General features: G+C 38.2%; 1 protein-coding gene and 1 long non-coding RNA gene across 2 annotated transcripts in view; one reads left to right on the top strand and one right to left on the bottom strand.

The window, feature by feature from the left end:
• The window catches only part of LOC122650841 (origin of replication complex subunit 4-like), a 75,446-nt gene that overhangs the window by 9,881 nt on the left and 39,030 nt on the right, over positions 1–26,535 (bottom strand). Inside the window, exons 6-9 of the mRNA XM_043844215.1 lie at positions 18,950–19,041; positions 18,749–18,830; positions 12,203–12,288; positions 11,978–12,087 (exon numbers count right to left, since the gene is read on the bottom strand). Coding sequence (XP_043700150.1) covers positions 11,978–12,087; positions 12,203–12,288; positions 18,749–18,830; positions 18,950–19,041 — 370 coding nt within the window. The remainder of the gene's footprint in view (positions 1–11,977; positions 12,088–12,202; positions 12,289–18,748; positions 18,831–18,949; positions 19,042–26,535) is intronic.
• On the top strand, positions 12,709–18,728 carry LOC122653097. Its single transcript, XR_006331709.1, has 2 exons — positions 12,709–12,915; positions 18,621–18,728. It is a non-coding gene; the product is annotated as an uncharacterized LOC122653097 (long non-coding RNA).

Here is a 26,535-nt window from a genome sequence, read left to right as displayed (position 1 = left end):
CTAATTTTCGTCAATGTTGTAACAAGCTGAACATGAGTGATATATATGTTCCAACTTGAGGGGGAGTGTTAAGTTTAAAGGGTATTTTTGTCTTTTTAGGCTTTTCAGTTCTTATTTCCAGCCTTAGTGTAGAATCGTGAGGTACAGGGGTAGTCTTGTCCTTTGTACTTTATTTATTTTATGATTCAATAATATATATATGGGAGAACAGTCCTACAGGAAGATATTCTATTCTGGCCGTAGGCTGTTGTTTCTTCTCCTCTTCTTCTCTCTTTCTAATCTGGTTACAAGGTGTTGACAATTGAAGCTATAAACATAGCAAAGGATAGGTAAGTTGAAAAATCGCATTTTTTTTTTTTTTTTACTTCTGTTTTTTGCTATGTTTGCGTAGATTTAGGTAAAACAAACTAAAAAAATTCTGAAAAATAATTGAACAAAAATGGGATAATTGATGCAAATTGGTTCAATATAGTTTGAGAACTACATGTAATGAATGGGAGTGATTTCCACCTCTAATTTTAATCCAGCCTGAAACTCTGTGGTATTAGACTATTAATATGTAAGAAACCTCATCCTTTATACAATTTCAATTGAATGCACTTGTCTCATGATACATTCTTGTTTTTTGTGTTTATACATGATGTGTTATGTATTGTTTGTTTACATTGTTTTATGCTCCAAAATTGTATTTCCATGCACATCTTGACCATATCCATATGTATCTTTAGCGTATCTTGCATCTCTCTGATACGATACGTCTCTTAAAATCACCCCTCCAATACGATACCCAATACTGATACTTAAAACCTTGATTATGTTAATATGTTAAATGTCTTAACTTATGAAATGACAATACAATGCATAGTTTGAAATTGGTTTCTACCATACAGTGCATAAAAGAAATATATTGGCCTCTCCATCTATTGTAGTCTCTCCCAAGGGGAAGGGGGAGGGAGAGAGAAACAGTTACAATGAGTTGATGAAAAGGTTGTAACAAGAACACTTATTAGAGAACCAGAACCGAGAAAGAGGAGAAGAAGAAGATGGTGAAGAGAAGAGAACTGTCGTACCTATTTACACTCAACTGTTACATTAAAGGGGAACTTCTAATAATATTAGGACTAACTCCTAATCAGATTAGGACTCCAAATTACAATAGGAAAATAGAAAAGAACTTAGAAGTTAGAACTAAACTAGGAAACTAGAACTAGATACTCCAACTAGGACTAGGAAAATATAATTCAAACATAAACACAAAATAGGAGAGACTCCTAAGAAGGAGGGGAATCTCGACTAGAATAAGGGAATATTCTAATCGAGCTTCCTCCTCCTAGGAGCTCGATATACTTCAATACTCCCCCTCAAGCTGGAGCGTACAAATCACCTAGACCCAAGTTGGAACAACTCCGACGAAACACAGGTCCAAACAACAGCTTTGTAAACATATCACCAAGTTGATTGGTAGTAGAGACAAATTGAGTAGCAGTTAACTTCTTCAGAACAGCATCCCGAACAAAGTGACAATTAACCTCAATGTGCTTAGTCCTATCATGAAATACAGGATTATTGGCAATATAGATAGCGGCTTGATTATCACAAAACATCTGCATAGGTTAAGTGATGGGAAATCCCAACTCCTGGAACAGAGACTTTACCCACATCAACTCAGTTGCAGTATGTGCCATTGCTCGGTATTCAGCTTCAGGACTCGACCGAGCAACGGTGGTTTGTTTCTTGCTTTTCCAAGTGACCAAATTACCACCCACAAAAGTACAATAATCAATAGTAGAACACCGATCACCATCAGCACCAGCCCAATCAGTATCAGAAAACCCAACCAAAGTGTTCCAATTAGGTCAATAAATAAGACCCTTACTAGGAGCACTTTTTAGATATCGCAACACATGGCAAGCAACATCCTAGTGAATTTTTTTTTGATATTACATAAATTGACGAATAACTCCAACCGCAAAGGATATATTTGGGCAAGTGACAGTAAGATAACTAAGTTTTCCAACTAATCTTCAATACCGATGAACATCTGAAAAATCCTAACTCTTAATGGACCTAAGTTTTTTATGGGGGTCCATGGGAGTATCTGCTAGTTTGGAAGCAATCATACCAATGTGAGTTAGAAGATCAAGGACATATTTTCTTTAAGACAAACTAACACTTTTCTTGCTTCACAAAACTTCAATACTAAGGAAATATTTGAGAACACCCAAGTCTTTCATATGAAAATGTTGATGAAGGTATGATTTAACTTAGGCAATACCAGAAGCATCATTACTAGAAATAATGATGTCATCCACATAGATTACCATTACCACTACCTTTGAACTCTAATGGCGAACAAAAACAGAATGGTTAGAATAACACTGTGAGAATCCAACTTGAGTGACAATGGAACTAAACTTATCAAACCATGCTCTTGGAGATTGTTTTAACCCATAGATTGCCTTACGAAGCTTGCAAACCTTGGTAGAACTCTCCCCCTGAGCAACATACCCTGGAGGTTGCTCCATATAAACCTCCTCTTGAAGATCCCCATTAGTAAAAGGCATTTTTTATATCCATTTGATATAAAGGCCAATCAAAATTAACAGGCAGAGAAATAAGTATACGAACAGAATTTAAACGAGCAACCGGAGAAAAAATCTCAAAGTAATCTACACCATATGTTTGAGTATAGCCTTTACCAACCAAACAAGCTTTGAGCCGCTTAATAATAGAACCATCCGGATTGTATTTGATAGTATAAACCCACCGACACTTAACAAGATCCTTCCTAGGAGGTAATGAAACCAGAGTCCAAGTATTTCGAGATAATAAAGCATCCATCTTGGTATCCATGGCAGCCTTCCAACCAGGGTGAGAGAAGGCCTCATGGTGGGTTTTAGGTATAAAATTAATAGATAAAGTAGAAGCAAGTGGGTGATAGTGGGACGGAAGATGAGAAATAGAAACATATTGCTCATTAGGATAAACAATTAAGGATTTATGGGGTTTGTGAGTACAAGAACGAGTACCTTTACGGATAGCAATGGGTAAGTCGATGGAGCCCTCAGCATCAAAGTTAGATTGAGTGTCAGGATGATCGGCGTCTGCTATAGTAGATGGCAAGTCCGGAACAGCAGGAGCAGGTTGAGATGGACCAAGTTCAGTGGTCGGGACAGTGGTGGCTGGTATAGGAGTAGTGGTGGATGGTAAGGTCGGTGGTCGACGGCTGCGACAGTGATAGACTTGAACCGGTGAGGGGATGGGAATGGTGTTAGGTATTGGTGGACCTAGAAGATCGTCATTGTTAACTGTGGATGGTGTAGAAGGACGAAAAAATAAGGAGTATTTTCAAAAAATGTGGCATTGGCACTGATAAGCTGTTTATTAGAAATGGGATCAAAACATTTATATCTTTTTTTAGTACGAGAGTAACCAAGAAAGATACATTTAATAGACCGAGGGGATAGTTTATCAATGGTAGGATGAAAAATGTGAACGAAACACACGCAACCAAAAACACATGGTGGAGAAGGAAATAAAGGACTATCAGGATAAAGAATAGAAAAGAGAACCTTATTACTTAAAACTGAGGACGGCATACGATTAATAAGATAATAGGCAATAAGGACAGCATCACACAAAAACGTTTAGGGACATTCATGTAAAGCATAATACACCAAACAACTTCTAGTAAGTGCTGATTTTTGCGTTCAGCCACTCCATTTTGTTGTGGAATGTACAAGCAACTGGTTTGGTGAATAATACCACGGGTAAGACAAAAATCAGAAATCTCAGTTTGAGAGTACTCAAGAGCATTATCAGAAAGCAAAAATTTTTATGGATGTGCCAAATTGATTTTGTATTTCTTGTTAAAATTTTTTTAAATACAATAGGAAATTGAGTCTGATCCTTCAACAAATAAACCCAAGTGGAATGGGAATAATCGTCCACAAAACTAGCAAAGTAAGAAACTCCTAATCTATTACGAACTCGACACGGACCCCAAATGTCAGAATGAACTAAAGAAAACAAAGAACTTCTAGGTATAGTACAGGCAGGAAAAAAGGCACAATGATGTTTGTCCAATTCACAAGCCTCACAGTCAAGATGAGATGTGGCCTTGCAACTAGGAACCATTAATTAAAGTTTAGGTAGAGAGGGGTAATCAAGGCGTAGATGCCATTGCATGGTAGATGGTATTGTAGTAGATGTAGTAGCAATGGAAGGTCCAATGCCATCCAGATAATACAGCCCATCGTGCTCAAGCCCTCCACCAATCATCTTCCTTGTCTGAAGGTCATGAAAAACACAATAAGAAGGATAGAAAGTTTTTGAACAATTAAGAGACGTAGTAAGTTGACTGACAGAGAAAAGACTTAAAGATAATTAAGGAACATGAAGAACATGAGAGAAGGTCATGGAGGATGTTGGAGAGACAGTTCCATGACCAACTACCTGATTCGAGGATCCATCAGCAAGGATAATATTGAAAGAGGTTTGAACATGATTTATGGAAGAAATTAAACTTGCTTTAAAGTCATGTGACATGAAGCACCCAAATCAATAAGCCATAAAGTAGAAGAAGGATAAAAAGCAGAGTTACCTTTATAGGCTAAAGTGGTAGTAGAGGTGGAGGCGGATGCCTCAAGTTGTTAGAGGCGTTTGACTAGCTATTGTAATCATCACGAGACACAGATGATGAAGTAGTAGTACTCTGAGTCATTTCACTAGTAGGTTTCTCAGTAGCAGTGTCAGTCATGGTAGCATTGGCTAGTTCATTCGCCCACTCAGGTTTTCCATGCTTGGCCCAACAGGTATCTACTGTATGGTTTGGTTTGCCACAATAAGAGTACTGACAGGAAGATTTGTCAACATTTTGATGGCCTGGACTTCGTCCACTAGTGCCACAGCCATGGCCTCTAAATTGGCAACGACCACGTCCTTGTCCATGACTTGCAACAAAGGTTGAGGTGTCCTTAGGTGTATTGTCGGACTTGGATGGATTAGTCAGATGGTTAATACGAGAAAAAACTTCATTGAGAGAAGGAACCTTCTCCCCTGTGAGCAACTGACTCTTCAAAAATTGGTAATCAAAATGTAGTCTAGCGAGGAATTTTGCAACATGAAACTCAGCTCTTTGTTGTTTTAACTGATCCATATTGGTAGTCAAAGGCTGATGTATCTACAGTTCTTCAACCATGCCGTTATAACTCGCAAAATACTCATTCAAGGTTTTATCTCCTTGTTGGAAGGTAAAGAGTTTCTCATAGAGATCATACATACGGGAGATATTCCTTTCTTGAGAGAAGCTTCCACGTAAGTCATTCCAGACATCTTTAGCAACGGTGTGAAACATCACATTGGAGGCGATAGTAGGTTCAACACTGTTCCATAACCATATCTTGATAATAGAATTTTCACGCATCCACTCATCATGAGCTGTGATTGTGGTAGGGTCCTTAGGATCACGATCAGGAGGATCATCTGTAATGTATTTCAGTTTGCCCTTGGCATGTATGTAAGCTTGCACTGCCTGGGCCCACAATAAATAATTTGAAACTCCAGAGAGTTTAATAGTAGTTATCTGAACTTGGATATTGTCCATTGGAGGTTTGGGATCAGCCATCAAACCAGATTAGGGTAACAGCAACAGCAATACAGTAGGGCTTAAAAATACCCTAAGGAAGGCAGTAGTAATAACCAAAACAGCAGTGGTACACTTGGCAGTACCGATAATAGCAGAAGTAATAATTAGTGCAGTAGCAGCACCCTCGGCAGAAGCAGAATTAGGGTTTATGAACCCAAATATGCAGAAAACAACAAAGGCCTATACAAATAAAATAAAAATGCACAAAAAAAGAAAAAAAAATTATGAAATTCAGAATATTAAGGACTATTTTGTTTTCAAAATAATATTTGAAAATATTCACTCCAGTGAAATTTCAGCCAAATTTTGAAATTTCAGAATTTCCATTTCCGTTCCATGTCCAATTCAAGATTTAGGTCAACTTAAAAACTTACCAGTAACTAATCTATTCTCCCCAAACCATGCCGCAGTAAATAACACTGGGGATGCACATCAGATGATGGAATTGGGGAAAACTTGTTATGGTTATGTGGCTACATTCAAAAGCCAAAGAGGCTTCAAGTGGCCATCAATCCAAATTCTACCTATCATAGCATTACTTTGTAACCAGTGATTGCCCATTCTGGTGTCTGATCACCATTGGTGAATTAGCCATTCAAATACAGATGTGCTCTGAAATTTAAGGTGGGGGCTCAAAAAGGGACTGGGTCCAGGTAGTGTGAGAGAGGACCTAAAGACTTGTGGTTTCATTGAATATGTGCCCCTAGATAGGTTCAAGGCTGTGACTGTGAGAGCATTCATGTAACTACTCTTTAAGTTATTGAGCAAGGCTTTGTTGAGTAGAGTTGTACCAAGTGTTGGCACTGGTCAGAGGAAGTTGCCATCCCTAACTCAGAGTGGACAAGGAGAAGAGACAAAAAATAAACAGCCTAGGAGCAGCCAGACTTTACGATATTAAGAATAAAACATTTCATGCTTGTAAGAAGATGATTAAAAAAATAGCACAGGAATCAGCTTTTATTGACTCCTGATAATCCATCATTTTCTATTATTTCTCCATCTCATTCTTTATTAACAAGGAAGGATGGTGGTAAAATGATTTGACAGTGGTAAACATTCAGACAGAATAATAAAGTCATTGCTGTTAAACATTATCTGTAAGTGCCTGTGAATATCTAATTATGAAAGAGTGTCAAGCATATAGTTAATATATTGTTGGAAGAATCGTAGGTTAGAAAAGAGAGAATGAGAGAAAATAATGACTTGTATTCATTGATAGGTAAGCCCCTCTATTTATAATAGAGGGGAAAATACAAAGGGACTAAAATAGGCGATATGGGACTAAAACCCACATAGCTGACTGTAGACATAACTACTCCTAACTAACTGTCTCTATAAGAGCAGTGACTTAAACCTAATAACATAGGAATTAAACTACCCCAAAAGGACAAGAATACCCCGACGATATTCTGGATTACATATTCCAACACTCCCCCTCAAGCTGGATTATATAAATAAGTAAAGAAAGAAGATCCAGCTTGAACTAATAAGAAAAAAAAAACTCCATAATAATGCTAACACTCCCCCTCAAGTTGGCGCATACAAGGTACTAATGCCCAATTTGAACAAAATGGGAAGAAACTAAGTTGCAGCAGAATCCAGCTTGACATATGAATGCAGCTCCCAAATAAACCTTCAAGAATTTGAAATAATTGATCTCCAAAACCTGGGCAGCCTTGATCAGTAAACTTTCACCAATTTTCAACCGCTGTCCAGTGATGAATCTCTGATTGATAATCTTGAAGATAAGCAACTATGGCAGCAAGTAGCGGAAACAAATAAATCAGGCAGCAAAAATGATCAACCCAACTGTGGAACCTCATATAGGCAGGCAATAACCAAACATCTTCAATACTTTAATACTTCAATCTCCCCCTTACGGTAAACTCAACCCAATAACAAAGGAGATACCCAATGGCAATGGTGGAAACTCTGATCTTCTATGTTTTGCATCAAGTGTTCCTGCAAGTTCTGCTTCTACAATGTCTGCATGTGTACTGTACATAATCTCCCCCTCACATGTAGTAGTACACGTGGACATAACAGAGATGATGAATGAGATAATGCAAAAGGATAATATTCCAGAATATTCCAAGAGGTGCTAAGGGTAATGGAAAAGGAAGAAATCGCAAATTAGAGAATACCATTATCGTCCAAAGTGGTTATGGGTATATGCCAAAGGTATGTTTTGGGAGGTGGTGAAGTGAAAAGAGCAGTGAGATAATGAATTACAGAGTAAAACAATTCAACATATAAATTTTCAACCATCTTCAAACGATCAAACAAACACTTTTGATGGAAACTCCTGCAGGGGAGAAACTCCTAACTCCAATATTCAAATCTGATAAGTATACAGATCTGATTTGAAGTATGGAAAAGCTCCAATCTTCAAGGCTTTATCAATCTTCAAACAAGGAAGAACAAGTGTGCAAAACTCCAGTTTATAAACTCCCACATGCGAAATAGGACTGACGAAGATAGCTGGACAGCAATTGATGTAAGAAGCTTCAACAAAAAAACTTGGATCAGATCTGAATTAGTGAACAATGCTAGGATCAAGCTCCAAAGTAAGCCGGATATGAACCAAAAAAGCTTCACATAACTGAATAGGTTCGTAGTTGTAACCAATAACCATGGAACACACTGTTATAATCCCAAATAAACTGATCTCCAAGGTAGTAGATTCGAGTCTTCAATAATGAAAAAAATTCGATCTCCAATAGTAGGATACTTAGTCTCAATAATAGGGCAGTAGTAGTCCTCATAAAGGTAGCAGTAACATGTCAACCAGTCATGCTTACAGAAGGCAATCAATAGAACCAGCAAGGTATGTAGTAAAGCTCAATAGAACCAGCAAATAGAAGATAAATCACCCGAGAGATCCATAGGTATTTGAAGCAGCCAGCCACATAGGAACTAGAAAAAAATAGGCTGATAGTTGATGAAATCGAGCCATAAGAGTGAACCTGAATTTTTTCAAAACAAATCCATGAATGATGCTGAAACTTGGGTCGAGAACTCCTCTGGTATGTATAAGACTCCCCTCAAAAAATTAGCTCGATAGGACAGCCCAAACCCTAAAATCGATTTTTGTCAAGGTTTTGAAAAACCCTGAAATTGAGATCGATTAGGGGAAGGGGACTTCAAAAATCTGTTGATGCTCGTCAACGTGTGATGATTTCTCGGCATAGATGCTGTCCACAGCTACTGGAATGGATCTCCAATACGAACACCCAATCTCTTGTAGGATTTGAGACTTGATCTTCAAGTGGGAGAAATACTAAGAAGTGCAGAAAAAAATAGGGCAGCAGCTATCTTAGGTAAAATACTTCTTTAAGCTATGAATAATTGAAGTAGATTGCCCCTCTTGATGGTAGAAACACCTCCAAAAACTCCAGAAGCAGCAGGTAACCCTAACCCAAAAAATCGATTAATGTCAAGGCTTTGGAAAACCCTGAAAAATAGAGATCGATTGGGGAGGGGTCTTCTAGAACTTGGATAGGTGCAAGATTAAGGTTGAGTGGTCCTAGTAATGGAAGTAATCAGCCCTCCAAAAATCAGCAAAAGCTGAAACCTGTAACCCTAATTTCAATTGGAGTCAGCGTATTGTCAGGGTTTTTAGCAGGTAACCAAATTAGCAGGTTAAGAAAGTTTTTGTTGTAGAAACAAATCCAGCAATCAGAAAGGTTTCAAACTTAGGTTGAGTAGGGTTTGTAGTAGTAGGGAATCACCCCCAAAAAAATCAGCTGCATATGAAAAGGGAAACCCTAAAATTGATTGGAGTCAGGGTTTTGAAAAACCTTGACAAGTTGAGATTTGGGTATGGGGGCTGGAATGGTTAATGAAAGCTAGAGAAAGAAAAAAAGGGGAAAGAGGACAGTGGAATAGGGTAGAAAGGTGCTGGAAAAGGGTGCATAGGAGTCCAACAATGGAGGATCAGCCCTCATTAGTGATAGAAATCAGATCTCCCAAAAAAAAAATTCTGGAAAGCTCCAATATCGCAGGTATGATTCCAGCAGATTTCGAACAAGATTTTTTAATAAAAGAAGGTAGTATGGGAGGAGGGCAGCAACTAAATCATTGGATACTTTGATTACCTCATTAGTGCTGCCCCCTTACAAGGATGAGAAGAGAAAAAAAACAGAAGAAGGAGAAGCCGAGAAAGAGAGAAAGGAGGGAGAAGTCGATTGAAGAGAAGGAGGAGGGTTTTTCCTTGTTCTCTAACCTAAATCAGACCTTGGCTCTGATATCATGTTGGAAGAATCGTAGGTTAGAAAAGAGAGAATGAGAGAAAATAATGACTTGTATTCATTGATAGGTAAGCCCCTCTATTTATAATAGAGGGGAAAATACAAAGGGACTGAAATAGGCGATGTGGGACTAAAACCCACATAGCCGACTGTAGACATAACTACTCCTAACTAACTGTCTCTATAAGAGCAGTGACTTAAACCTAATAACATAGAAATTAAACTACCCCAAAAGGACCAGAATACCCCGACGGTATTCTGGATTACATATTCCAACATATATTAATAAGAAAAGCATATATACTTAATACGGATCCATCTTTGTAACCAAAAGAGAGAGAGGGGGAGAGAGAAGAAATATAATTCTATATACAGATGCTCTACTCCAATCTCCAGGTCAAAATCTATATTGCCACTCACTAAAGTAGGGTTAAACCTACTTCCCTATCTTAGAAACCATAATTTCCTCTTCATATAGAATTAATCATAACTGTTTGAAAAATCCAAGCAAGGACACAAGGAATGGGAGGAAGTTTAAGCCAGGATGTCTTCCATTCCTCAACAATCAGCAGAGGATAATTCTGAAGTCACGATGTAATAATATTTTGTAAAAAGTGGAAAAACTAGAAAAGATGAAATAAGAAACGACAAAATTCAAGGTAATCTAAGAGATACATTGAGGGAGCGTCATGTGGCATGCTATAGACATGTGTGGCGGAGGCTGTTGAATGCACCAGTAAGGAGGACTGATATGATACAGATTGGAAGAGTTAAAAGACCAAGGGTGGATCAAAGGTGACTTGGGAAGATGTGAGAAACGATATGAATGGCTTCAGTTAACGACTATTATGGGTATAAACAAAATTGAAAGGCATAGTTGAGTTGAGAAAGATGCTTTTACCTTTCTCATAGCGCAAGTTCTAATTTTTATCATTTTGCAAGCCTTATTATTGAAAAGGATGTGCGACTACTACATATGAATTTTATGTTTCAGCTACAGGACTATGCACAATGTAACATCCCACTTTCCTTCCCTTTTTTCTTGTTTACTTTCTAATCTCAGGGTAAACAGGAGGTATGAGAAGACTGCATCATGGTAGATGGCTTCCACCTCCACCAGCTCCTCACTCCCAGTATTCCTCTCCCGCAAAATACGAAACAGAAGTCAAAAACATGAAATGAAAATGATCAGGAGAGAGGGGAGGAAGAAGTTTGATTGATGTAGATCAAAGCATGAAGAAGACCAACACAGAATTCAAAAAAAAATAACAAAAAATTTACTGTTCACATGAATAGTGTTGTGGGGCTCAATATCGACAGCTGGCTTGAATGGGATGCTGCCAATATTTGTTAGGATACTATCTATTAGTTTCTATTTTCTTGCATTGTTATTGAGTCAATAGCTAGAGTTTCTATTTTCCAGCAAGTTTCTATTTTTATGTTAGTTTCCTTTTTTCAGTTTTATTGGCAGCCCAGCAATATCCCCACACTATTGGGAGTTGCTAATTTTGAAACCATTGATGAGATGATTATAAATAAGTGTATGTGGCTGAGCAGAAAAGGGACAGATTGAACAAAAGATAGCTATGGTTGAAGCTGTGAGAGGCAGTGACGGTGAGAGACCGTGGGTACGAGGCCCTGGGTGAGAGACCCTGGACTGAGAGGGTCCCCTATCCCCCCCCCCCTTCCATATCCCCTTCTTCTGCCCTATCCTTTTATTTTCTTCTTTCATATGTAAACAGAAAATAGCAACACAAAGGTTCAGTTAGTCAATTTTGTTCTCCCTATTTTACTGATCCTGCTGCAATCGATCTCCCACTGGTTCTTCCCTGGTTCGAGGTTGAGTTTGCATTATTGATACAACAAAAAATGACGGAACAACTAAAAATTTTGTCTAATTCTTGTACGTCAAGTAGCGAAAATTTATCAATGGATGGATCTTAAAACCTAAATAATCATGAAATCTATGAAAGACAGGTTGAGGAAAAATCTAGGGAGAATCAATAGATGCAGCAACAAATAATTTAGGTGTCGAGAAGCCAAAAATATAATATCGACAAAATAATTGAATTGCATAAACCTTTTAGACTTTCAAGTTTTGGTTGCCTCTGGATACTAAAGAGTGCAGTCTTGAAGTTCTCAATGGATAGGAAACCAGAATCTAGATCCATATAACAAACAGCACGAAATCTGGCATCACGATGTCAAATAAAGGAATTTAGCCAAAGCTGAAGATGTGCAACTTCAGAAATACACTACAAGAAAATCCAACAATGCATGTCAAAGAGAAGAGAAGTACACTTACAGAAACCTGAGAAAATGATCAAGACTGGAATCAGCATTTGACAATTTATTAATAATTTCTGTGAATCTTGGATCACCTAAAATATTCTGCAAAATGTCAAGGCCTTCAAACCAAATATTTAAACAGATCATTTAATATCAGTGACAGCATTGCTCAAATGGTAAATACAGTTTACGGAACTCCCATTCCATGTGAGACAAAAGAAAGGATGGTAGGACTAATTTCCCTTGATTTTATAATTTACCAGTAATTGGCCACTTCTAAAGAATACAGACAACATAATCACTTTCTCTGATTATTGAATTGTGAATTGGAGATGCTTCCGTTGAAAGATATTGAATATGCAAACCATGTAACTAAGTCTATGTAGCAGTAGAGTTAGAGATGGAAGCTGGTGTCCCTTGAAGCCCAGTTCACACATCTGCTCTGTTGTGTAATTGATTGAGCACATGCTGCCAATGGTTTCAAGAATTGGCATCAGCTGGGACTGATCATAGGTACATTAACCAATTTATCATCTGATCCACCGACAAGAATGAATTGATCCATAGTGAGTCGTCCATTCCACCATCGTCGGATTGGGATCAGCTGGGATCAATTCAACTCCCATTCCCAAGCCCTTGAACCTTGTATTTTACGGTAGAGGTCAGTTTCACTAAATTGAAATTTCAGTACTTATTCAGAATGAATACTGAAAATGCCATAATCACCGTGTAACAATATTTGAATAATAAAACCAGTGGATTGCCTAGAGAATAATAGTAGATGATAGGCAGCCCCTCCCCCCCCCCCCCCCCACCCTAAAAAAATAAAGCTTTATTTATACTCAACCTCCAAAGAATACAAACATAATCACTTTCTCTGATTATTGAATTGTGAACTGGAGATGCTTCTGTTGAAAGATATTGAATATGTAAACCATGTAACTAAGTCTATAACAATAGATTCCTATTTGTAATAGAAATCAGAGATAAAACCTAATTACAACTCAAATATTAAATTGGAAAATAAATCAGAGACCGACTCTAAGACACATAAATAAACTAGGACTCCAAGACCCAAATCTCGATAGAGGAAGACTCCCCTAGTGAGTTACACAACCACATACCCCACAGTACATATACTTAACACTCCCCCCTCAAGCTAGAGCATATAAATCAAAGGCTCCAGCTTGGAACAACAAGAATAGACATTAAAAACAGCACCAATCTTGAATAGCATTTATAGATGCTCGTGAGCACGGAGAGAAACATCATCCAGGTATCAATATCAGCTCAAGCATTCAAAAAAATCAGCAGCATCAGTAGATAATAATCTTCATATCAAATGAAAATCTAATCAGTAACGAGTAAAATAGGTGGTCGAAAACACTAGCCACAATCCCCAATATCATAGCAACAACAGCAGTATCAAAGGCACTTCTCAAAGAAGGCAAATAGTAGGTAGTCATCTTTTCAAAGAAAGATAAAAGTGTAGCATCCAATAGCTACATCAAAAGCCCTTCTCAAGGAAGGCAAGTAGTAAGTAGTATTATACTCAAACAAAGGTAGACATTGAGCCCCAAACAGAGGTCTCAGATAAAAACTCCAATGATAAATAGGCAATATAGGTTACTGCGGATCCAAATAGGCAGTATAGGTTACTACTAGCGGTGTCAATTGGTCGGTGTTGGCCGGTCTTGGTTGGGCTTAATCGGGCACCACCAATTTAAGATGTCGCCCAGTTCCCAACCGATTATGTAGTCGGGCCTTTAGACGCTGGGCATGGACACGACACCATTTGGTCGGTCGGTTACTGGGCCATTATTGGGCTTAAGGATTGAGATCTGGTGACGCTTTTCCAGGCCATATTTGGGCTTCAAGGAAGGAGATGTTAGCAACGCTTTTCCTGTTCTTCGTGATCTCCTTGATGATTAAATTCCAATATTCATCTCACAAATCAACACAAGATTTCTATAGACGGAGAGTTCCAGACATGAGGCTTTTGGGATTTCGTCAATATAGAAATAGAGAGAAAAAAAAAAAGAAAATCAAACCTTTAACAGCAACCGAAGCTGCGCCCTTGCGGGACAGACGAGAACTTCCCACTAAGAGCTCTCACTTTCAAACGAGATTCGAGATCCATGGCAAGAGAGGGGAAGGTTACAGAAAAGAAAAGTGAAATGAGAAATTTTGATTTCTTCGGTTTTAAGAGGTTGCAAATAGAGCAAAAACCATATGGAAGCCTCGACGATAGGGTCACGAAAATGAAGATCTATGCTTCTAGGATTACATTTTAAGGAGTGTCGCTTGAAGATGCTGAAACTGCACGGCTAATCTTCCCGGAGACTTTCAGGGTTTCAAACCTTTCGTTGGAGAAATATAAGAAACAAAATAGGGTTTGTGAAGGAATGAGTTAATACTTTAATATTTTGTGTGACTTCAGTCGGTGGACGCCATCATTGATTATATAAATATGTCAGTGAAATACACATTCACTTGATCAATCCATTAGCCATTATATTTATATATTATATATCATGCCAACAGAGTATAATATCTTACTTTAAAAGAATCAATTCGATGACAGGTTCAGGTTTCGGTCAGTCAGTTGGTCTCCCATTCTGCACCAAGAACGACTGATTATTATTCGGTCGGTCTTGAAGCCCGGAATGTTTATAAACGGTATTGTCGGTCTCGGTTTTTCATTGGTCGGTACCGGTCAGTCCTACCAGTGCAGGCCTATAACTGACACCCCTAGGTTACGACGGACCAAATAGGCAGTATAGGTTACTGTAGACCAAATAAATATGAATTGTTGTTGAATACCATCTTCACAGATAAAATTGTTGTTGAGGACACGAACAAATAAATAATAGTATCTTCAAATAAAAATAGTCTTGAGCTAATGATTTGACCAGATAAGAGAAAAATAATCTTCAATAGCAAATAAGAGTATAATAATCTCATTACACGTGGACAAATATTGACCACCATCATCATCTCAAAGGATGAGCACAAAAAAAATTCCAATTATCAAGAGTAGATGCAATAAGAACCCAAGAAAATAATCTCTAATTCAACCCTTCACGGTAGAATTAGTCTCTAATTCACCCCTTAATGGTAACAATAATCTCCATGCAAGATCCCAATAAATTCCAATCTCCCGCTCACGGTAGCCAATAACAAATAAACTCAATTTAAGCAGATCCGACCAAACAATAATTTCCAATAATAACAACCATCCCTCCATGCAAATACCAATCTTGAAAAGTTGCAACCCAAATTGATGTGATCAAGGGCCCACCTCAGCAATAATATGGCAATATACAATCCCAATGGCAAATTTTAAATAATCTGGCTGCACGTATGGGTTAGCAAAGAGACGTAAAACACAATTTCAATTGATGCGGATTCGAGGTTCCAATAACCCGTTTTAGATCAGTTGTGGAATTACCCAATTAACCAATAGTTCAAATCTAATAACCCGTGGCAATCTCTTAATATAGCAGAAATGTCAAGGGGTCAACTTGGTAAGCAAGGATATAAAAGGGTCTAGATTTATTGTTCTGGGATAGACTTAAAACAAGGTGAAGAGAAATTTAATGATAAAGAAGGGTAAATATGAAATATTAGTAATGATGACACATGAGGGCAGAATTGTAATAAATCAGAATTTTGAAGGACAATGGCAGCATCGTAATTTATTGGGACTTCAGGACACAAGCAAGGGGAATATAACGCATTAATGGGAAGGGTAGTTTTGGAATGAAAAGCAAAGTAAGGGTATGATCAGAATTTGGGGTGGATGTAATGTAATTCTAGATTGGTAGGAGACCAACTAGAACCAATAACCAGATCTGCTAAGGGTTGGAGGAATTGGCTAGGTCAAAATAGGTGAGATTCCGAAAGTAGGGTTAGGGTTTGATACTTTGATGAGACCTAGGGTTAGATGTTAGGGTTAAGTTAGGAGAGTGGATTATATGGGAGAGAAGAGATGCTGAAAGTTATAGTTAACTTAGATGACTAATCTGAAGTTATTGAGGAATCCTAGTAGAAATAGAATTGAAGGGTAAAAGGGTAATTTCAGACAATAAGGTAAGTGGATGGTAATGAAATTTTAATCAACTCTCTCTTAAGGTTTGAGGAAGATTCGATCAAAATTTCAGCAGCTTCTAACAGTTAGATTTGGCTGGGCAGAATTCTCGCGAAAATCACCTTGCAAGTGACCTCTAGAAGGGAAGAAGAATAATTGCAGAATTTCAATTTCAGACTTGTTGTTTGAAAATATCTTGAACCTTGCAGAGAAATTCCAGCAACTGAATATGTTTCTTCAAGAGATCGGCTATGGCAGAATTGAGCTTGAATGGAGCTTGATTGGAGATCGATGGAGGGGGTTGGGGAAGGGGATGGCTATCTCAGCTCACCTTGGGCATCTCACCCAACCCATCTCAGGATTTTTTAACAAAGGCTAAAGCGAATATTTCATTAATCAAATTCGTGTACAATGCTGGCCTCCCTTACAAACTAATATAGAAGACTTAAAAATAAACTTAGCCACTAAAAAGGAAAAGCCTAACCCTATCCTTAACGAATAAGGAAACCTAAATTGACTAAGAAAGTGAAATAATAAAGAAAACAAACTCATAATAGGAATCTAACTAACCTAAGGAAGTAAATCCCGTTTTCCTATTTTCTACCCATATTTTAAGCCCATTAAATTGGCCAATTACAAAATAAACCCATGAGATCAAAAGCCCAACACATATATAACCCAACCCAAAGCTTATTTTCAATCAAATAAGCCCCCTTTGTGACTTAATTACATCAGGATCGCAAGGGTATTTAAGTCTCAAACAAAACAAGAAAAGGAAAACAAAAGGCACGTTACAAGGGATGACTCACGAATAGCAAAAACAACCCTCGATGTTGTCCTCTACGTCTCGCCCAAGACCAGCAAAATGAGCAAGGCAGAGAGGAAGCTTCAAAGACAATGTAAAATATCAAGTGAAAAACTCAAACCCTTTGCTGGAATAGAAGCGGTGATAACCACGCTAGAAGCTCGCAACCGAGAGACCATGAAGAGAAATAGAACAATCAGCAGTAGCAGCATAGAACTAAAACTCACAAGATCTCGACCGAAATCTCGGTTTTCCAAGGGGTCGAGACGAGACTTAATAAGAATTCTAAAAGTGCAATATCCCGGTCAAGACTTATCCTTTAAAAGTACTGTAACTCAACAAAACTCGAGATATCTCGATCGAGTTCTGTCCAGAACCTCTTTTCTTCCCCTGAGAAGGCTGTGAGCTCATTTTACCTCCGGATTTCAACGTACAACCTACCGGAGAGTTGATTCAGCTACACAATTGAAGGATTCAGCTACACAATTGAACAACACTTATATGAATGTTATGGCAAACTATGTGCAACACTATAGCAACACTATGACATGGGAATTCTATGTGGATAATTTTGGGACTGAATTCATTAATCAATCACATTTTATGTAATGTAACATTGTTAAACAGATTGATGTATTGTACACTTTAACATTTCTAATACTTATTTAATTTGTTTTACATTAATTTAATGTTTCGATTGCTTTCTATTACTAACTTATGTGTAGAGTAGGGTATTTTAGTACGTCGTCGCCTACCAACCTAGGGTCCGAAGTGAAACTCATATTTAAACTTTGTTTTTGCAAAATCTGATAGTGCCATTGTGTTTAAATGGCCTAAAATAGGCTGAGTACCAAATTTCAGACCCAAACTAGGTCTAAAACCCACTGAAATCAGGTTTCGAGTTGGAAATGCACTAATTCGACCGAGATCTCGAGTCAACTCGGTATTCCAAGGGGTCGAGTTCCGAGTTTTAGTTCTATGAGTAGCAGTAGAGGTACCTTGGCAGAAATAGAGCTCCAACAATAGAGGAATCGATCAGATAAGCAGTAGCAGTAGATATAGTGGATAGAGACAGCAATGTTGGCCGTCTTCAACCTTCGGCAGTCGCAGCAGAAATCAGGGAAGAGCAGTGGAGAACGGCAAATCAGCAGGTACGTATAAGTGTATAACCCTTCTAAAAAAAACAAAAAATAGAAACAGCAGAAACCCTATATCTTCTTCAACTAGGGTTTTATACTTTTTTTTTCCTTCTTCATCGCTCTGATACTATGTAACAATATTTGAATAATAAAACCAGTGATCAGAAGAGAAGGAGGGATTGCCTAGAGAACAATAGTCGATGATAGGCACCCCCCCCCCCCAACAAGTAATAGGAATCTAGTGTTATGTAATCTGTTGAGTATAAATAAAGGTATGGGGAAGGGGGAGGGGGACTGTCTATCATCGACTATTGTTCTCTAGGCAATCCCTCCTTCTCTCCCATCTCATTTCTTCTCTTATTATCACTGGTTTTATTATTCATATATTGTTACACACCAGAACATGATTGTTTCAGAACATGGAATTATCATCTGTGATTTGAAAAAAAAAAAACAGATGAAAAACAGCAACACATGAATTTTTATTCAAATGTAAGTCACACAAAGGGAACACACAGTGAAAGATACTTGAAGCTTGGCATTGTATGCAATAGCATATTCATAAGGGAAACTTGAGTCAGTTGGCAGTGATAATATGTCCCCCATCAATCTGCATAATCAGTAGCAAAAATATCAATGTAAAAGCATATATTTGACTGGCCTAACAAATTCTTTGCATGATACAATAAATAACAACATTTTTAAGTAAACAAAAAGGAAAAAACTTACCTCAGTAAATATTCGTTTGAGGGAGGAAGAAACAATAGCTTTCTATGTGAAAAACGAGATCGCACTCTCTTCTCTAAAAGTTGATCTGCATCCTGCAGCACATGCAACTTACTTCATCAGTCAATGCTTGACAAAACTGCAATCAGTTCAAATCATCTAAGATCCCAAAAGAGAGACACACGCAAAGATGTACTTATCATTCATTCAATAGCCTGTCTAAACAATCTCGATTTGAGGGAATTAAAATTTTGCTTGGAGTTAATCATTATAAATTAATATGCCAAATTGCATATTTACATTAAAAATATTTTACTATCTGTTAAGCAATTACCACCCCTTAGGGGCATTCTTGGTATTCTAATATTGTCTATGGATGTTTGTGTCCTGTTTACATTAGTCACTGTCCTTAGTAGTAACTTTACTGTTTCAGTCTTTATTAATATATCGTAGGGTCTGCGACTAGGTCAGTTAGACAAGCCGCAACTAATATAAGACTAGAACCTGAATAGGTCTAATCCCAGGCAGGATCAAATAAAAAAAAATCTCTAAAGAACAAGACATAAAGCAATGGGATCTCAAAAGATAACCAAGAGACCCATTGGTTGGAGGAGAATGATGAGATCTCAAAAGATAACCAAAAGAAATAATCCCATGGAATAATAACTTGTTGAAGCAGCAATGATCTTGATGTAATAATCTTCAAGAAATCAATGTAACAATTTGTTGAAAAGAAATCCCAAAAGCTTGTAGCACTCTTGAACTCAATTTGACTAAAACTACGGTTTGGAATCAAGAACCAATGGAAGGGGATGGGGGAATGGAATGGGGAAAGGTGGGGTTGGCTATCTCAGCCTGGGCATCTCACCCATCCTATCTCAGGATTTTCACAAAAGCTCAACCCAATATTCATTAATCAAAATTGTGTACAACACTGGCCTCGGAAACAGCCTCTCTAGAAACAGCATGGTTCAAAATCTCGCGAAATTTCGGCGATATTTCGCCAAATTTCGTATATCTCGAGCTGTCCGAGATACGATACCAATCCGAAATGGAAAAATACCATATTTCGACGATATCTCGTGAGATATCGACGAAATATCGTGGACTCATGATATATCGCAAGATATTGAAAAAGTCACTAAAAGTGTCACTTGCAATATTTCGAATATTTCGGAAATCTCGTTTCGGAAATTTCGGAAATCTCGGTAATTTCGGTAATCTCGTTTTGAAAATTTCGGAAATCTCGGTATTTTTGGCATTTTACACCCATAGAAAATACCATATTTCGTATCTCGGAAATTTCGGTAAGATCGAAACACCGAAACACCGAAACGAAACGAGATTTAGTACCATGGGAAACAGGGGTAAGGCTGCGTACTTTGACCCTCTCCAAACCCTGCTAAACGCGGGAGCCTTGTGCACTGGGTACGGCTGGTCTCCCTTATAAACTTATATAGAAGACTCAAAAATAGACTTAGACACTAAAAAGGAAAGGCCTAACCAAATCCTTAACTAATGAGGTAACCTAAATTGACTAGGAAAGTGAAATATTAAAGAAAACATACTCAAAACAGGACTCTAACTAAACTAATGAAGTAAATCCCGTTTTCCAACTTTCTACCCATATTTTAGGCTCATTAAATTAGACAATTACAAAGTAAACCCACTGATCAAAGGCCCAACACATACATAACCCAACCTAAGGCTTAGTCCCAATAAAATAAGTCCTCTAAGTGACTTACCTGCATCAACAACCCTCTCTTTTCTCCTCTCGCTTTCTCCTCTTTCACTTCTTTTGTCTTCCTCTTCCTCTTCTCTTACTTCCATATGTGCTAATCTCTCATCTTTGGTACTGCTACAAGGTATCAGAGCTCTTGGTTGATCAGCAGTTAATGATCATCTTCTAACTTTGAGTCTTTCTCAGTTTTTGCTTTTTTCTGGTTTGCAGCAACCAATGCTGCCTTATTTCTCTTAAACCCTAGTTGATGGACATGAATAACTAGGGTTTCATATACTGTTACTGCTGCTGAGTCATATTTACTGCCTGTGAAGGTTTTCTTTAATCTACCATGTTCTCTGCTGCCTACGCAAGTAAGATGTTCTACTGGTCTTCAGTGCATGAGTCTTGTGTTCTAATTGGTTGCTAATTTATTGTTTTTCTGCTGCTCTATACAAGTGGAGGTGCTATTTGTGCTTGAAGATATCATATCTAAGTATGATCTATTAATTTATTTGGCCATCAGGTTGGCTAGATTTTCTTTACAAACCCTAATGTGGAAAAGGGTTTTTCAAGATCTCACTGTTCTGTTATCGGATTGCACTGAAACTTATGGATCTTTTTCTCTCAGTACTAAGGGAGATTCAGTTACAATTGTAGAGCAATCAGAGCCCTTTTGCTGCCTGCGATTTGGAAGTTACTGTTTCCTGCCAGAGAAGTTTTTTCTCTGCCCTATGATTTGGTTTCGGATTTTCTTAGTGTCTGGTTGTTTGAATAGTGATGGATGGCGGATCCTAAACCTGCTGTGGACAATATTAATGTCCAGATTACTACCATCAAACTCAATGGAGTGTCTAATTACTTGTTATGGGCCCAGGCTGTTAAGGTCTATTGATGAGCACATTTATGTGTGAAATCTTAGGGCATAAAGCATACATTTTACCACCTTGGATAGAGTTATTTTGGTACTTTCTTCTGCTTTTCAGGGTTTAGGTGAATTCTTGTGAAAATTGAGCAAAAGATGCTAAGAATAGCCGGAAGCGCCTAGGAGTCGAGAAAATCAAGTTTGGATTGAGCACTGAAAGAATCACACCAATCAATCAAATTTGAATGTGATTATAATAGGCCCCTTAGCATAATTTGGATGTGTTAATAGTATGGATGCGTAGCCCGTCGAGTCAGCTTCGCAACGGTTCAAATGGCACTTGATTCTGAGTTGAAACGAAGAAGTTACGGCCGTTTCCGTGGATAGGGGTTTATTTGTAATTATTGACAGTCGGCCAGGACAAAGTAAAGCATAAGTTTGGATTCCAAGGGCCTTAGCGCAATTATCAGAAGTTATCTTTCTGTCAGCCGAAAGATTCCTTTTGGAAGGCTCTGGAGCAGCCCAACTTCTACTTGAGATATCTTGGGCTCCCGAACTCCAAATTGGACGAAATTTGGGTCTATTTTGGGTGATTTTTCGTAAGGAATACAACAGCGAGGCCCATGTAAGCATCCCATGCTCCACTTTTTTTGAAGGACAGATTTGATATTTCATTAATTGTGAGTGGAATCCTAGTCATCACCCTTGCTCTCTCTCTCCTCCAACTTTCCAAGGGCACTTTTGGGATTTGACTATGGATAGATTTAATTTGGAAAATATTCTCTCATCTATGGAAGGTTGAAAAGTCAAAGATGCCTTGATCTCATTGCTTGGAGAAGACACCTACAAAGAAAAGGAAGCACAAGTTAGAATTAGAAAGTTACTTTTTAATAAATAGAAGGTTTATGTATCTAGGATTCTTTTCTCTCCCTCTTTCTATTTTTTTTCTTTTTTCTTGGGATTCAAGGCATTGTAAAGGAGGAAGGAGAAGAGAATATTCTCTTTTCTTAGGGAATATTTCTCCTACCACTTCCCTCTTCTCTCTTCTCCCTTCCCCCTATAAATACCCCTTGCCCTTTGGGTTGTAAGTTAGTTTTTTTTTTTTAGTTAATTTTTAGTTAGTTCTAGTTCAGTTTTTAAGTTAGTTTTAGTTTAGTTTTAATTCAGTTTTTAGTTCAATTAATTAGTGAAATTTCTTCTCTCTTCTTCTAGTTTTTGGCTTTCTAAGTTCTAGTTTGATTTCATGCTTTCAATTCCATGGTTGTAATGCTTTTGATTCATGCTTTAATTTTATGTCTTCAATATGGTTGTAATAATTCTAGTTTAGTTTCAAGCTTTCTAGTCTAAGTTCCTATGTTGATGACAAGACTTGGAGATTTAGAAGAGGAAGCCATGGTAAGTTTATTCAAATATTCATGCAAGCAAGTTCAATTTGATTCGGTTCACTTTGCATTACTTTTAAGTTAGTAAAATAGAGTGGCGTATATCTCCTCGTGTTCGACCCGTAGCTACAATTGACCCGTACACTTGCGGTATAATTTTTAAACAAAAACATCTACATCAATGCTAGAGGCAACATGAAGTTTCTTAAATTAAACTCGCCTTCTTCTGATTTCAAAGAATATGAGTGGATGCGTGAGAACGACATTCTTCTAAGATGGTTGTAAAACAATATGGAACCAACCATTGCAGCAACTGTAATGTTCCACGCCACTGCCAAGGGACTTTGGGATGACTTGAAGGAAAACTTCACTCATGAAAAGAACCTGTTTCATGTTTATGATCTTTATGACAAAATGTAGTAGGGGGGACAAATCTTTTAATGAATACTAGTGTCTTTCATGGAATGTGAGAGGAGGTCAATGTTTATCAGCCTCTTACCACTGAGCTGGAACAGTTGAAGATTCAGTGGGCTGAGTTTCAGGTTGCAAAGTTCATGGCCAGATTAAATTCTGATTTTCAGTCTGTGAAGAGCCATGGTGTATGCGGACGTAATTAAAGATATGTATGAGGGCATGGTGACTAGTGTGAGATCTGTGGGAGGTCAGGGCAAGCAATTCTCAATTACAATTGGGTTACATCAGGGATCAGCCTTAAGCCCTTATCTATTTGCGCTTATCATGGACGACCTAAACAAGAGCATTCAAGACGAGGTCCCATGGTGTATGCTCTTTGCCGATGACATCATTTTGGTGGATGAGACAAAAGCAGGGATTAATGCTAAGTTAGAGCTATGGAGATCAACCTTGGAAACAATAGGCTTTAAGATTAGTATAACGAAGACGGAGTATATGATGTGTAATTTTATACTGATATGGTGCGAATTGGTGAAAGGGAGATACTGCAATGTGACTTTTAGATATCTGGGGTCAATCATAAATAAAGAAGGCGACATAGAGGATGATATTTCACAAAGAATTAAAGTGGGATCGATGAAGTGGAGAGGTGTGTCCGGAGTGCTGTATGACCGACGTATTCCTTTAAAGCTTAAAGGAAAGTTGTATACGACTGTTGTACGACCAGCTATGATGTATGGGGCAAAATGTTGGCAGTTAAGAAGTGTCGTATTGAGAAGCTATGTGTGGTAAAGATGAGGATGTTATGATGGATGTATGGAAAAACTAGGAAGGATAAAGTAAGGAATGAGCATATTAGAGCTGACTTGGAAGTTGCCCCGATTAATAACGAGATCCGAGAGAGTCGTTTGAGGTGGTATGGTCATGTTCAACGGAGGCCTAGGGACGCTCCAGTAAGGAGTGATATGATCCCATTTGAAGAGCTAAAAGAGGTAGGGGGAGGCCTAAAATGACCATCTGAGAAGTCGTGAGGAAGAACATGCACAGTCTAGGTCTTGTACCAAGTATAACCTCGGATAGAGCCTATTGGAGGGCAAGGATCCAAGTAGTAGACCCCATTTAACTAAGATTCTCCTGACATGTTGGGTTGTGCCTCTTTCCTCTTACTTTCATCTTTCATCTTTCATTGTTCTTTTTTTCTTTTTCATTCTTATTTTTATTTTCCATCTTTCATTTGTCATTTTCCATTTTGCATTTCTCATCTCTTTTCCCATCCCTCCTTTCCCCTCCTCTTCATCCCTCTTTTTTGTTTAGACCTTAGTTTTCCTTACTCTGTTTTGTTTGGATCCATGTCACCGACCCCATTAAGTTGGAATAAGGTTGAGTTTGTTGTTGTTGTTGTTGAAGAGCCAATTGTTTGTCAGGGAGAAGGGGTCCTCCCTGAATGGACCTTCTCTCATCCTCAGTGCCTTGTTTCTCCCTCCAGGTGTAACATGTCATCCTCTTCTAAGGAAAGTTTTACTTTTGTTGTTGGACGTGGCTATGGTTATAGTTTTCCTGGGAGAGGTCGTGGCTCAGGGGGAGGCCGTGGCTGTGGTGCAGGTGATCGTGGTGGACAGCAAACAGGTCGGGCTTTTAGACAGTGCACTTTCTGTGGCAAGCCTAATCATACAATTGACACATGTTGGGCTAAACATGGTAACCATAATGGGTTCAACAATTAGCTATTACAGTAGTGTCAGATGGTAATATTGAAAAGGTGTCTTTTGGCAACACCTATCTTACCCCTTCAACTGGAGCTGGTGACTTCATATTAGGTACCAATTTTCTTTTTAATTATATGCCTATCACCATCTTACCTCGTGTCTTCCAGATACAACATCCTACGGGCACTGTAGATTTTGTGATAAGGGATTTACACAGATACCTATCACAATTACCATAATAGAACCAAGCCATTGGCTCTATAATCAGCTCAAAAGCAATTTTAGTGACAACCCTTTGTTACTATGGGATAAAAGCCCCAGATTTTGCTCTATATCCTTCTTCATCGGGGTTTGTGTCTCGAGACAACTATAATAAGATACTAAAACGTCTCCGAAATCTTGAGCCTTCCACTACTACTTCCTCATCCACAACTATTTTTACACACAGAGGTACATCAACACTTCTTACTATCACATCTCCTAACCCTTGGATAATTGATTCTGGTGCTTCCACTTATATGACTGGTAAGTCAGACTTGTTTTCTTCTTTGTCTAAAATTCAGAATCCTTCCCCTATAATTCTTGTTAATGGGTCTTCAACCCAAGTGACTAGTCATGGATGACTTTCACCTACTTCATCCATGACTCTTTCTTCTGTTCTTCATGTGATATTGTTAACAAAACAATTAGGATTGTAATGCTTGAATGATCTAATTGATCAGACAAGCTCTCTATTTATAATAAAGAGAAAAATTCAAAGGGGACAGAATTACCCCTACACTAGCCGACTCTATAAGAGGAGCAGGCAATACACAATGAAATAATAAATAACCAACCCAAAAGGACCAGAATACCCCCAAGGTATTCTAGTATACATAATTCAACACTCCCCCTCAAGTTAGTTGGAGCATATATGTCAAACATGCCCAACTTGACCAAAATAGGATGAAACACTTTCCTTAATAATCCCTTTGTGAAAATATCAACCAGCTGATCTACAGACTTCACAAAAGGAACACAAATTACCCCTGCTTCCAACTTTTCCTTGATGAAATGCCTGTCAATCTCAACATGTTTAGTGCGATCATGTTGTACTGGATTATGAGCGATGCTAATTGCAGCCTTGTTGTCACAGTACAACCTCATAAGAAGATTAACAGGAACACTAAGATCTTGTAATAAACCCTTGAGCCATAACAACTCACATATGCCTTGTGCCATAGCACGAAACTCAGCCTCAGCACTAGAACGAGCTACCACATTCTGCTTCTTGCTGCACCAAGTTACAAGATTTCCACCCACAAAAGTGTAGTACCCAGAGATAGACTTATGGTCAGGAGAAACAGCCCAATCAGCATCAGTACATGCCTCTATCTGTAGGTGATCATGAGGAGACAACAAAATGCCTTTTCCAGGGGCTGACTTCAAGTAGTGAAGAATGCGAAGAACAGCCTCCATATGAGAAGAATAGGGATCATGCATGAACTGACTCACAATACTCA

This window comes from Telopea speciosissima, chromosome 2 (assembly GCF_018873765.1).
Source record: "Telopea speciosissima isolate NSW1024214 ecotype Mountain lineage chromosome 2, Tspe_v1, whole genome shotgun sequence".
NCBI classification, from domain to species: domain Eukaryota; kingdom Viridiplantae; phylum Streptophyta; class Magnoliopsida; order Proteales; family Proteaceae; genus Telopea; species Telopea speciosissima.
This window is presented reverse-complemented; position numbering and strand designations above follow the sequence as displayed.